The 14,994-nt window shown below is 37.3% G+C and overlaps 1 protein-coding gene across 4 annotated transcripts in view; it reads right to left on the bottom strand.

Annotated features, from left to right (window-relative positions):
- Positions 1-14,994, bottom strand: part of GMDS (GDP-mannose 4,6-dehydratase) — a 640,362-nt gene that overhangs the window by 473,359 nt on the left and 152,009 nt on the right. For all 4 annotated transcript variants that reach the window (XM_047858179.1, XM_047858177.1, XM_047858176.1 and 1 more), the window contains 3 exons: positions 14,912-14,956; positions 5,730-5,817; positions 3,770-3,879 (listed from right to left, as the gene is read on the bottom strand). In XM_047858179.1, coding sequence (XP_047714135.1) covers positions 3,770-3,879; positions 5,730-5,817; positions 14,912-14,956 — 243 coding nt within the window. The remainder of the gene's footprint in view (positions 1-3,769; positions 3,880-5,729; positions 5,818-14,911; positions 14,957-14,994) is intronic.

Genomic DNA, 14,994 nt, shown 5'->3' with positions numbered 1-14,994 from the left:
CCCACACCCATTCCTTCTATGACTGATAATCAATCGGACATTAGCTCACAGCAGAAATAGTAACGTGGAACACGGATTTTTAACGGACATCCTAACAGCGGTTTGTATTCATACTATTCCCCTAAAATACTAGTTATTTCTCATGGACTACATACTTCTCAGAAAAAGATTTGTGAATGTGAAGAATTTTGATATAAATGTATATGAGATTCTCCTTAGACTCTCCATTCTCATCATTCATGATCGTAGGTATAGTTTTAGGCTTTAAAAGCACACACGTTCACTACCTGTCAAGGAACAGGACTATTTTATACCAAATTCAAAAAGCTGGTACATTAAAAAAAGAAGGCCTAAAAAGAATGCATTTAAGACACATATCAAGAATAGATAAACCAAAAAACCCGAAACATTAGAGCAATGGCTCTCAAAGTGAAATTCCCAGACCAGAATCAGCATTATCAACATGTCCTAAAAACATAAGTTCATGAATCAGAAATTCTGGGGAAGTACCCTGCAACCTGCAGCTGATGCTAAAGTGAGCCTTATCTATCAGATATGCTCTCTTCCTTACACCAGGAAATTTCTAGAAAAGAATCCACTCAATTTACATTTCCCTTATAACCCCTCAACTTCTAAACCCTCTGTGCTAGCTAACTCTTCTATCATATTGCTAGAATGCTCTTTTTAGAAGTATCTAGCAATGCCGATATCCCCTCTTGCTTGAAATAGCCTGATTTTTACTTCTGTGACACAATTCCACCCTCCTGCATGTCAATCTCCCACTTTCCTGTTATCAGTGACTATTCTTCCTCTTCTCATTCTAAATACACTCCTGTCCCCTAGGTTCAATCTTCAGGCCTCTACTCTTCTTTTTCTATCTGCTGTCTTGCATTGCAAGAATTCCCAGAGCTTAATTTACATTTGTTGTACCCCTAGTCTCTCTCACAACATATTTGAAACTACCTCATGACTTGTTTCACCTGAATGTCCTTCAAGTACTGCCAGTACCCTGGAATCAAACACGGTGAAGGAACTTCTCATTTACCCTGTCTGATTCCAACAGTCCCGCCTTGAATGCCTGCTCTGGTATTGGTACCAGCAGTTGTCTGGTCCCCTCGGGCACTGGAACCTTGTTTTCCCTCTTCCCTGGCTCCCATATCTTATCAGTAGAGAGGTCTGTCCTACCAGGCATCCTGTATCATCTACTTCATTCCTGCCGTCTTCATCTGACAGCTTCCTATCTCTTCTGAAGCCCTACCACTAGACTTACCTGTAAACCTCATCTCTAAATATATTTTCCCCATTGTCAAAAATATCCAGAGGTGGGGCACCTGGGTGGCTCAGTTGGTTAACCACCAGACTTCAGCTCAGGTCATGACCTCACAGTATGTGGGTTTGAGCCCCATGTCGGGCTCTGTGCTGACAGCTCAGAGCCTGGAGCCTGCTTCAGATTCTGTGTCTCCCTCTCTCTCTCTCAGCCCCTTCTTAGCTCACACTCTTTCTCTCTCTCTCAAAAATAAATAAAAATTAAAAAAAAATTTTTTAAATATGCAGAGGCTACTGAAAGGTAGCCCAACTATCTACAGAGCCTTATGTCCCATTTTTCAACAAATTTTTCGCTCAATCTGGAATGCTTATCATGTTAAAAATGTGTCCCAAGTTTTCTCACTTCTGACTCTTAGACTTACATTACTGCCTCCATTTCAACTGCCAGTTCCCACTATGTCTGCAAATTTCCTCCCTAAATCTTCTCCTTGAATCTCTTCAGACTGAAGTTCTCTCTCACCCTTCTCTAAAGACTCTAAGATACTAGTGCCAGCCTCTGTCACTTGCCACAAATCACCTCTACAAAAGTTTAGACCCTCCGTGACAGAAGTATCCTCTATTCCACCATGCATGCAAATATTTGTTAAAGGGCTAAATTATCTGACAAAGCAAGATTCATATTCAATTAGACACCATTTCTGCCAATTAACTGGCCTTTAGGTGAAGCCGGCAAAACACAATGAAAACAGATAAACTTCACATACATAGCAACTTTGAATGAAACAACTCAGTCTCCTACACTTTCTACACTTACAGTACAACCACTCCAGAATAATAACCACACAGTAACAGGCTCACTCAAGTAAGAAAAGTACAACTAACTTTTTGAACTTTTTGGAAAAAGAAGCCTGATCCATTTAATTCTAAAGTGACAGGGGAAGACTTTCTATAAATAAATTTCCATAAAATTTCCTTTAGCTTCCCACCATGCCAGTTTATAGCCCCAGGGGTGAGAAACTATCTAGAATCACAAAGTAAAGTTCTTAATCTAAAGGAAGTTGATTAACAGAGGATTCATTCCAAAACATTCTATTTTGCCTGGAAGATACTCTCATTTTGGTGAGGAAGGCCAAAAAGCAGCTAGATAAATTACAATGTGGAAGATGGACTGATTGTTCCAGTTAGGGATAAATAGTCTTCATTCCTGGAGTGATAAAGAGAGCCACTATGTCTCTATAGAAAAGACAGGTGATAATCTCTCCAGGCATAGTATGCATAAAATACCCTTTCAAAATGAGAAAATACATTCAGAATCATTTAGAAAACCAGCTCTGCTCTAACTGAAAAACCTTGATAATTTTCACAGCCCAAAGCTTAATGCTGGATATAGGACAGTATCATCAGAGATTAAGAAAGGAAAAACATTTTTTTCCTAGACAGCACAGATAAGAAGCATCTTTACTAATATGTAGCTATCTGTCAAGGTTAATATTTGAGAGAAAAATGTACATTATGAGAATTTATACACTATTTTTAAATTTGATATCAATTATAAGACTGGGCCTACCATTATGTTTCTCTCACTATGTTCACACCTGTTTCATTTTATTTAGAAACTTATAATTTGTCCCTTAAACTAACTGAGACATATAGCTTCCACTGTGCCAGAGTTGGGGATATAAAGGAATACAATTCTGAAATAAGACTGCTGAATTCATTCATTGAACAGAAAAAATCACTGATAGATTCTCTGATTTGGGGGGAGAGAGGGACTGTTTTAACTTAGAGTTATTTGCTTTTATTTCTAAGCTCCACTATCCTGATTGAATAAATATCTAAATAGAATTCATATCATTCCTGGCTTCAGATTTCGCTCACTCAAGTGAATATAACAAAAACTTGAATTAAGGAGATTAGTGGAGCCCTAGGAATGGGCTACTCAGGTTTACTGCAATTTTTTCCAGAAAGAAAAACTAAAGAGAGGTAGGTAGACTACCGGAGAATCTGAATTAAGGGAAAAAAAAATCAACATTAGCTGTATCATACTAAGGAGACAAGAGGCTTTTCTTCCCATGATTTTTACTACTTACAATAAAAAGTTAATTCAGTTAATTTTAACATATTATTTAACTCAAAAATATTACTTTCTCAGCCAATAATATAACCACTACCAAAAATTAATATTAAAATAGAAGTTTTATTGAGTTACATTTTTCAATAGTTTAACAAAACACTTCATTCACAATGTGATTTGAAATGGCAGAGAACAGACTACAAGATCAATCCAAAATAAAGGAATACTGCTATTTTAATGTTAGCAGTAAGATTTTATATCATTCAATAACAGAATACACTTCTAAAAAGTATTAGTATTTCTATCAGATTCATTAATTAAACTTGAAGACTAGGAGCAGCGCCTGTATTATTGTATTAAGAAACAACAGACAAAATACAGAACAACTCAAGAACACAGCAAAGAAATGTGACTGTGAAAATGGCTTACTTTAACATGACTCTGGGCTCCAAGGTTGTAGATCTCCGTAGGCTTTACTTCATTAATGATCTTCACAAGGCAGGTACTGTCAGTGAGATCACCATAGTGCAACTTCATGTCTTTAGAATTCAAAAACATACCATCAGATAGAAGAAAACAACAAGAGCCCAATTTTTAAAAATATCAAAATGGAAATGTATATTCTAAATGTCTGAAAACCAGACTGGTTTTGGAGTAGCAGAGAGTAACTCTCATCTTTAAAGAACCTAAAGAGTAGAAAGCTATTCACATGTGTTGCCTATGTCTAAAGAGGATTTTTAAAAACTCAAAAGAACGTTTTAAAAAAATCATATCAAGGGGCACCTGGGTGGCTCAGTTGGTTAAGTGTCCAACTCCATTCCAACTCAGGTCATGACCTCACAGTTTGTGAGATCAAGCCCCACATCAGGCTCTATATGGACAGCAAGGAGACTGCTTGGGATTCTCTCTCTCCCATTCTCTCTGTCCATCCCCCACTTCTGTGTTCTCTCTCTCTCGCTCTCGCTCTCGCTCTCTCATACACACAAAATAAATAAACATTTAAAAAATAAAAGATTAATCAATTAATTAAAAAATAAAAGTCATATCAAGACAGAAGGCAGATATTATACAATTAATGAATCTTATGGTTCCCAGATAGTTGTAAGGTATGTTACATAAGAGTGATATTCAGATAAAGAAAATCTCACACTAATGTATATATTCTCTAAGGAACTCTGTAATACACTGGGTAATAGTGAATCAGATGCTTTTACCTGGTGATTTTTAAGTACTTCACAAACATGAATCCTTAAGCCATCCATGAAATGAGTGATGTAGTGACATAATTGATTAAAGAACAACTGGCCTATTCTAACCCTAAGTCTCAGTAGATCCGTACACTGACTTCATTACTATAAGAATTTGACACATTGTAGATGGGCAATTTGCTAGCTTGATATTTACATTATTTGTACATAATACTAATCTATGTTTAGATCCAATGGCAGTGCCATTCTTCACTTTGCACAAAAATGATCATAATTTTCAAGGAGGATGCACTAAAAATAACTAAATATAAAGGTGAAAAGCCTTTAGTGGAGACAACTAGATCATCTTCCTGATGATGTCACTACTTGTACAAGTAACCCAAAACTCCAAGTATTCGATGCTCTGAAATGAATACAAAATGACTTATGCTTTACAAACTGACGGAATCATCCCTGCCAGCTGCAAAAACTGGACAAGCAGAGCTGGCTGAACTTGGAGTTTAAAAACCCAGTGTCCTGGTCCTAGCTCTGTCTTTTACATGGTGTATGACCTCAAATAAAGTTACAACCTCCCTCTGCCTCCATTTCCTTATCTGTAAAATGGTTTCACTCACAAGTTTAGGAGCTGCTGTAAAGAGCAAATGAGAAAACTCTGTGACTGTGCTATGTAGACTATATGGCTACATTCAGGCAATTTTAATAACAAAAAAACATGCAACTGCAATGATCTGCAAAGCAATTAAATATAGTTTTGATTGCCATTTGTTTTTGGACCTGTCTTCACAAATTATTTTAAAAATTAAATACATGTACAAAGATTACTTGGCTTGATTACATTAGACCAAACATAAAAAGTAAAGGAGTGTTCTGAGAATATGGACCTGATCTTACTTGAGGGGATAAGGACACCTGGAGAAGGGCAATCAAAGGCATGTCTACTCTTGGTTCCTTGAGCAGTATCACCTGACCAATATCCTGTAACAGACTAACCAAGATGACACTGTGGCCCAGGGGCAGCAAGCAATGGAAGAGTTTTCAAAGCATGCAGATAGAATTCAACACAGGCAATTCACCGGTAAATAATTGCAACTTGATGGGCTTTGAGAAAAATGACATCTGAAAATACCTTATCATAATACAGGAAGTTATAGAAAGAAATTTTAGTAAAGAAAATGACTTACTTCCTTCAATATGAGCCTGGGGGTTCTTATACAGATGTTCAATTCGACCTGTATTGAATGAACTGGATCGCCGCACAATTCCATGGACCTTCGTTTTTTATAGTGTGGAAAGAAAAGAAATTATAAACATGTAATGATGATTAACAAGCACCTCAAAAGTTCTTTTGTTAATGCTTACCTTGTGAGAAAATAACTATTATTTATAAACATTATTATTTTTTAATAAACATTATTTTTAATTTGTTAGAAATAGTTCCACTGCTTACTTTCTCCCCAACCACTGCCCACCAGCCACCAGCATGGTGCCTCCATCTCTCTGTGGTGTTTTCACTGGCAATCTCAACAAAAGTAATTAGATAATTATGCGACTTCACAGCAAATGCTTACTTACTGATACTCAAATGTCTCCTTTTCCAAACACACACACACTTAGAACCCTCCTGCTGACAAAAATATCTCTTGAGTTTGAAACTGAAGACAGACCATGCGAGGCCATATCGGTAAAACTGCCTTGCAGCCTCTTTAACACAAAGCATGAGGCCACGAGGCTCTGATGCCACCATGTCCTTCCAATGTCCTCATTATAAATAAATATATGGGTGCACTAATATAATCTGGCAGCAACTCCTATAATGCAGCTTTGTGGAAAAGAACTAAACAGCACAGATTAGGAACAAGACTTATATACTACTAGATTTAACACATGAAGCAAATTCAAATAAAAAAGGATTTTTTACTTTTTAATTTTTATCTTTGACTTAACCATAATAAGTGTGACAGTGGGATAAAGTCCTTGGAACAAGAATGCATACCTGTCTGATACCGAAGAAAAGACTATTTGTGTCTGATACATAAGAGAAATTGTTCAAGACTTGGTCTCACTTCCTTCTGGTGTCAAGATTGCTCCCTTTGTGTTGCCAATGCTAATATGAGCTTATGTCACCAGCTGCCCAAGTTCCAGTTCTACTGGTGGCAGTTTTAATCCTTCACCTATTTTAGAAGTGTTCCTTCTGAAGTTGAGTAGTCTCATTTGCAGCTGAATACACTTCTATATTTTCACTCAATCGTTTTCTGTCTGTTTCAAACCAAAATTAATCCTTGGCATGACTCAAATATTCCAAATTGGGGGGGGGGGGGAGTGGAATTATAAGCACATAAGACTTTCTTTCAAATAGAAAGAAATGTCACCGTCATTTTATACAGCATACATGAGAAATTAACTTCTTCAAAGGATACAACACACCCACAATTAATAATTCTGTTGGTTAGTTGCTTTAGCCAAAGAGAAAAGCACTCATCCACACTATTTTCCAAAAGAACTAAACCCAAGAAAATTTGGTAAAAAGGAAAATACTTTAAGAATTGAATATCTCTGGGGCGCCTGGGTGGCGCAGTCGGTTAAGCGTCTGACTTCAGCCAGGTCACGATCTCGCGGTCCGTGAGTTCGAGCCCCGCGTCGGGCTCTGGGCTGATGGCTCAGAGCCTGGAGCCTGTTTCCGATTCTGTGTCTCCCTCTCTCTCTGCCCCTCCCCCATTCATGCTCTGTCTCTCTCTGTCCCCCCAAAAAAAAAAAAAAAAAAGTCATAAAAAAAAGAATTGAATATCTCAAACTTCATTGACATCTCAGGAGGAAAACAGTAGGGGCACCTGGGTGGCTCAGTCAGCTGAGCATTCAACTTTGGTTCAGGTCATGATTTGGTTCAGGTTCATGAGTTTGAGCCCTGAGTCAGGCTCTGTGATGATAGCTAGGAGCCTGGAGCCTGCTTCATATTCTGTGTCTCCTTCTGTCTGTGCGCCTCCCCCACTTGCACTCTGTCTCTCTCAAAAATAAATAAGCATTAAAAAAATTTAATAAAAAAACAATAAAATCTAGGAAACACTAAATTGAGATTTGGGTACACATATCCATTTCTTAATTTGAAAGTAGAGAATAACACATCAAGCCTAGAATTATTCTACTTCATGGTCCAATTTTTCAGGTTGTAGCTTAATTGTAAAGTTGAGCTGTTCTACAAACAATTTTAACAAACAATTTCAGCAAATAATTTTTGTTTAATAAAAATCAAGTTCACATACATACTTATACATAACAAAATTGGTATTGACCACCAAGTTATTTCTGAAACATAGATTTCTCAGATGTAAGTAGAGCTTTATTTCATTGGATATAAAGGAATTTCTATGTTCTAAAGACAACTGAATTTTCATAATGAAGTAATAATAAAAATATGATTTAGTCTATTTTTTCTCTTGATCGCTGGATTCTGGGTAAGTCACATATTCCAACAGCCCAAAACAAAGAGCAACTCCTTATAAATACACAATGCATATAAGCTTTAAAGGCTCTGATAAAAATATCAAATGATACTGCTGGATTCAGTACGAAATCAGACAACTACACAAAGTCACAGCAAATGAATAACATAGGACTTTCTGTCACACTTATAACCAAAAGCATTAAGCACTAAGTTTTTTTATAACACACACACACACACACACACACACACAATGTGTTTTAATTTCCCCTACTCCCAACTTTTGGTATGTGTATACAGAGAAAGAAAGACCTGCCAAATGCTTAATACATGACAGCAAGTATTATTCTAAGAACTAATGAAAGCTGAGTCTGTCTGCTTCAGAGACAGGTGAAATACAAACTTTAAGACAAGCCAAAATGTGTGCAAACTGGATAATCTAGTTAAGAATTTGAGATTAGCAGCTTTCTCTTTACAGAAGGGATGTATGCACGGTTGTTGTTTGTTTTTATAAGGATTTTGGGGGGAAAGGAGCTGAGGAGTTAGGAAACCAAACTGAAAAGATAAATGAGCTGAAAATGACTCCATATAAACTTAATCAAAATCACTATTATGTTATAGTAGTTCAAAAACAAAATATAATTCTGAAAAACCGATGTCTTAAATAGAAATAAGTATTTTGACAAATAAATTTTATGTTCCATTTAACTAAACGATGAAAAAGAAAATTTCGAGTTCTCTCAATGTCAGAACAAAGTTAATTTTACTTCAAAACCTAGACTCAGATAAGGCAATATAACAGAGAAATGCTTGCTCATTTCTTTATTTATTACAATCACAAAAACCGAAAATTGTTGCCACTGGATTTCAAATCCTTCAGGATGTTTGTTATTTTGATCAAGAAAACAGAAAAATTATAACCACTAGATTTCAAATTCTTCAGTGTCTAGATTTCTCTTGGAGCCAAGGAAGGATGCTTTCCCAGGTATGTTTAATACTACTTGCCTTTTGAAAAGCATAGATAATATAGGTAACATCAATAGCTAATATGTACATGGCAATGACCCCTGTGCCAGACACTGTTCTTTATAGACATTAAATCACTTAATCTTCCTAATATTATTAGGATTATAATACAGTGCCTGAGAGGACAATGCCTGAGATCACACAGCTAATATACGTGGTAAAGTTAAAGTATATACATGGTTCATTCTACCAACATTCAGTATGTTTCAAAATGAAATCCATAAAAACTTTTGCCTCTTTTCACCTAGAAAAATTATTTTATAGATTCTCACCGATCATGATTGGATGCATAGGAACTCCATGTTGTAACAAATGATCTCCCAGATAACAACTGGATAATCCTTATATGCTATTTTCTTTCTGTTTTCCTGATACTCCCTGGTTATAATTCCTTTCCTAGAAGGAAAACCCACAATTCACCTATTCCTTATTTTAAATTTCGATACGTTGTATTGTAGTTGTTACCATGTTATTTAATATAAATTTTTCGTTTACTCCCAGATATATTTTAGCTTTTAAAATATATACATATTATTAAATATATATATATATTTATATATATTTACTCCCAGATATATTTTAGCTCTTTAAATATATAACTTTGACTTTTGTTTTTCTGGTTTTTCTGTGTTTTGGGGTACAAAATAGGTACAGAAGTATGTTGCTAGCTTATCTGCTAACAGTGATTACAGAAAGGCACTTGAAACTTTCATAAGAAGTTTCACTTCTGTCAATGCTTCTTTTCCCCTCATGGCAAGAAGGAATACAGGGATAGGATCCTAGGAAATGTTAACAGGCCTACCTTTCACTAATGCTAATTAATGAACTAGATTAAGGAGCCTTCTATAAAATCTCTATCCCCTGGCTTGTTAGCATCAAGCACTGTGTCACCTTGTTACTCTTATATCAACCAAAGCCCCATAGATCCCACAGAGCTTCTCTGGACTGTTTTCCATCTTTTTGTCTCACCTAAATCTTTAAGACAACCTTAGGAAATAGATGCATTTATTATCCCCATTTACCTAAAAAACAAAACAAAACAAAACAAAACCCTAAGTCTTAGAGAGGTCCAGTGACTTGCCCAAGGCCACAGAGCTGCCAATGGCAAAGGAGGAGTAGGAAACAGGCTGTTCAGTGTTCAAGCCTAAGGGCTTCCTCACCACTGTAAGCTGGACCTCCTTGTTCACCTTCCTGGCTCTAAGCTGGCTGACAGACTATAAGGGAGAATTATCCTTTGCACTTTAACAACTGTAGAATTAAATATTTGAGGTTTTAAAGGGTGAATTTCTATAAAACCTGACAATTCTGAATTTCCCTCATCATGATATGGCAACTATATTCTATAAATAATAAACAAGTGTGTGATTCATTCTCTTTAATGTTTAATGTTAAGCAAAATTCAAGAAAAAAGCAACATTAAAAACTATAAGTTTAAAACTTTAAATAGAGTCTCTTCTCAATGAGAACTGAACCAGGAATAAAGCAATCCTTTACTTTCTTATGTTATATCATTCAGAGCATGATCAAATGCATGGATTTCAGTGGCCACATTAGAAGGCCAGGGCCCACTGCTTCAGGAATCTAATATGTGAGGTCACAGAAGGTAATTAACAATAACTAATCAGTCTATTAATATATGATATTCCTTTTCAAGTCATATGCAAATGTCTATCTTTGCTTTAAAGTTAGCCAATCCTGGGGCGCCTGGGTGGCTCAGTCAGTTAAGCGGCCAACTTCGGCTCAGGTCATGATCTCACAATCTGTGAGTTCGAGCCCCGCGTCGGGCTCTGTGCTGACAGCTCAGAGCCTGGAGCCTGTTTGGATTCTATGTCTCCCTCTCTCTGACCCTCCCCCGTTCATGCTCTGTCTCTCTCTGTCTCAAAAATAAATAAACGTTAAAAAAAAATTTAAAAAATATAAAGTTAGCCAATCCTTTTATACTCTGCTTTTTTTTTTTTTGACTAAAGAAAAGTAAAGGAATATATGTAACTGTGCTGTGCTAATTCTATAGATAGGATTTAGTTTTACCTACATGGCTCCATCATCATTACCTCACCAACCTGTCTCTGTTCTTCAACCGGTTGCTCTGCTCCAGTTGACTACTGCTTCTCTGTAGAGTCCATGCCTCCCCCTCTTCATAATGAAAGGCTGACTTTGCCATTACTAGCCAATTAAAGTTTGCCCCTTTCTGCTCTAGGAAGAACTCAGCCTCATTATCAAGCCTATTCACAGAATCTATGGCTCTTTTTCCCATTGCTTATTTGTTCCTGGGTTATACTCTGCTACCCCAAAGCATATTGTTTCCAGTTATTTCTGATCCTAGTGATATTCCTTATACAAAGCATAAATTCAAAATAATATGATAGCTCAGAGAAGCAAAGCCCCACAAATTAAGGTACCTTAAGAAATTCTGTTCATCTTCACCATGTGATTAAATGATCTCATTTGAACCTTTAGTTATACTTGTTCTCAAACCGTAAGATCCAGGAGAGCAGCCATCAGTCACACCTGGGGGCTTGTTAGAAAGGCTGATTCCCAGACCCCTGAACCAGCCATCCACATCTTAATGGGTACTCTGGGTGGTTCTGATGCATACTACAGGTTGAGAACCTGCTGTGTTAGAAGTCTGTGCTCATCCAAATTGCTGATGTTGACCCTCTGGAATCAGATACAGACAAGTGTCTCCTCTTATCCTAGTGCATGCAATTTACTAGCCCTATTATTTTGCTCATGGTCTTGAGCAACTAGGGGCTGCTGGCTGATAACTCAGGAAAACTTCCAATGCAGCCCCTTTGAAAAATGACCCTCATATTTACTTCAACCTAAACACAAAAAGATGAAGTCTGTGCCACTATTAGATTTCCCTTAATAGCTTATCCTACAATTATATCCATGTCTTAAAATTGAAGACAGCAGCCTATTAAAATTGAATACAATATGGATAAACACCCTTTCATTTCCCTATTCCTACAAAAGTCGTATTTCCCCTGGACTATGAAGAGGAATCATTTCTGATTATGCTTTGTAGCTCTATACCTTCTACCTGTACTGTCTGTAGTATCTCCCTCTATCAATTTATGGATCTCACTCCTAAATCTCCCTTCCCTGGTCAATCATTGTTTCAATGATTCATTCCTCTCATTAACTGTGATTTGCCAAGTGAACCTTCTGTTGCGTTTATCATAATCAAATATGCTGTTATAATTTCAAATGTCAACATAACAAAAACATTTGTAGCTCACCTGGCAGTCCGAGGTTCTCATTATATTTATTTCTATGTCTGTCAACCATTTAGGAACATCTTCTCAAGTCTGCTAGTTCCTTAACGAGCCACCTAAATGGAGCTTCGCATGTCCCTCTGCAGGTCTTCTTCCCAGCCATTTCTAGTAATACTAACAGCAGCATCATGCTGAGACCGTTCACCATCTACCATATCGAGATTAACCCTAGGCCCTATCACTAGTCCACCACATTTTCACAGTGACAACTCCACCTCACGCTGCCATGCCTGCTCCATTTTCCTCTGGGCTAGCTGTGGATACAACTTGTTGCCACCATCCTCACCCATGTCTTAGTCCCCCATGTCCACCTTGGAAGTAAATTTCAACACCACACAGCTTAAGCTTTCTGTCTGACATATCACCTCACTGTTCAAAACTGCAATGACCATGATGGGGTTCAGGACACGCTACCCCAAAATATGGCATCTTGGTGTATGGACTATTTTAAGCTGAAGGAATGTGAGAAAACAGTAGAAGCAGGAAAGTCACTCTAACCTTCCCCCTGCTCTTCTCCCCTGAAACAGTCACGACACCCTCTAGTGAGAGGTATCCACCCTATAACTGGAGAAAAGGAGCATCCTTGTCTCTGAAGACAAGGGGATGCCAACAAGAATTCAAATAAACAAATCTTGTTAAGTTTTCCCCTATTTATTATATTCACATCATACTGCCTGACCTGTCATATTTCTCCATGACCATCCACTCTCCATCGAACCTAACATAAACATACCTAGCCTTAACAGTTTCTTTGGATCTTCATTTCTTTATGAAGGTTTCCATGTCACATAAAACTTACATTAAATAAATTTGCATGCTTCTCAGTTTAATTTTCAGACCCAGACAGGGACCCTAAGAGAGTTGAGGAAAAATTTTTTCCTCCTCCACATTAAACCAAAAAAGATTAACAGGAAGAACTTCTACAGTTTTCTCAAACTCCTTCTATTTTCTCCAACTTCCACTATTTTCTCAAACTGCTTCAGCTTAAAATATTCAATATGCTGAGGTGCCATATTTTGAGGTAGCACATCCTGAACCCCATCAACTCTTACTCACAAATTTCCTTCTCTTGGTTCACTTGATACACAGCCAAATCACTAACTCCTCTCTAGCTACCAAACACCTCTCAGCCAGTGCCAGCACCTGAAACAGAGTAAGTCTCTCTGCTAATCCTTCCCTTTTAGACTTACCAAAGCACTAAGTTAATGTAGTCTAAATAAATACCAGTCTTTATCTAAAACTAACTCTTCTATATTACATATGATCTACTCTAAAATTCTCTGCTTTAAAGAATATGTATTTATCACTCAATTATTATAGGAAATCTTTGCATATGAACATAAGTGCACATGTACACTTTCATAATTATAGTTGTCTTATTTTGATATTTTTGCAAAATATAAAACTAGCTGGCTAGGTAAGGAAATAGAAGGTGCTAAACATATCTGCTATTACTTCTTAAAGTCTAAAAGTCAAGGCTCTCAGAAAAGATTATGAGTTATAGTAAGAAAGTTAGTTTCCTTTTCAGCAAATCCTGTTGGCATTTATTTATTTTTTTTTTAATTTTTTTTTTCAATGTTTATTTATTTTTGGGACAGAGAGAGACAGAGCATGAATGGGCGAGGGGCAGAGAGAGAGGGAGACACAGAATCGGAAACAGGCTCCAGGCTCTGAGCCATCAGCCCAGAGCCTGACACGGGGCTCGAACTCCCGGACCGCGAGATCGTGACCTGGCTGAAGTCGGACGCTTAACCGACTGCGCCACCCAGGCACCCCAAATCCTGTTGGCATTTAGATGCCAAATTCCTTGCTGTTGTTTTTCCATCTGCCCACCATGCACATTTTTTAAAACAGTACACCTACAATTAGAATAATCCAGAGAATTCAAATTTATTAACATAAACACTCCCAGATCAGCCCAGAGCATATGGGTCACTGTATAGGTTTTTCTTCTCTGTGTAACATGAATTTACATAGATGTATATATCTGAGAATTGTTCTTTAAAAAGGTAAGATATATACATGGGGCTATATCAAATTCAATATGTAAAATTCCGGTTTCCTTTAAGGAAAGCAGTCAGTGTTGAAGGAGAGGACAAAAGAGGAGAAAAAGATGACGACAATGATGATGACGCCAGCAAACCCAGAAGTTTCAGCCTCCATAAAATATATGGCTGCCTATTAGAAAGCAAAAACCTCTGAGTGTAAATGTTTCATTCAAGCTTGCCAAAGATCAGCTTAGTTTTTATTGCTCTGTGCAATTTCCGAATTAAGTGACTTCACTGCGAGACTTTTTTTTTATGTAACACATTACATCATAAATTAACCCTAATAATATTATAGCTTTTAGCTTACACAGATTGCTGTTTTATCTAAGAATGTGGGAAGCGTGCAAAGCAGTTAAACACTAAGGAACAGGGGGAAGCCACCAGTGCTCACCAACAGATAAATAGCACAATGAGCTGGCATGGTTACAAGCCAAGCGGCACATTCTTCCCCTGATTTTGACTTGTTATCAGAGTTTCAGTGGAAAACACACACAGGAGGACTACGGCAGAGGAAGCAGGAGGCCACTGCGTCCAAGTGATTCCACCAGCCTGTGCTTGCTCACTGAGTCACTCACCTCGTAGCCTTTCTCCAGCAGGAACTCAGCCAAGTATGAACCATCCTGGGAAGGGAAGGAAAATTGACAACTGTCAGATTCAT

This window comes from Prionailurus viverrinus, chromosome B2, assembly GCF_022837055.1.
Source record: "Prionailurus viverrinus isolate Anna chromosome B2, UM_Priviv_1.0, whole genome shotgun sequence".
Lineage (NCBI taxonomy): Eukaryota > Metazoa > Chordata > Mammalia > Carnivora > Felidae > Prionailurus > Prionailurus viverrinus.
This window is presented reverse-complemented; position numbering and strand designations above follow the sequence as displayed.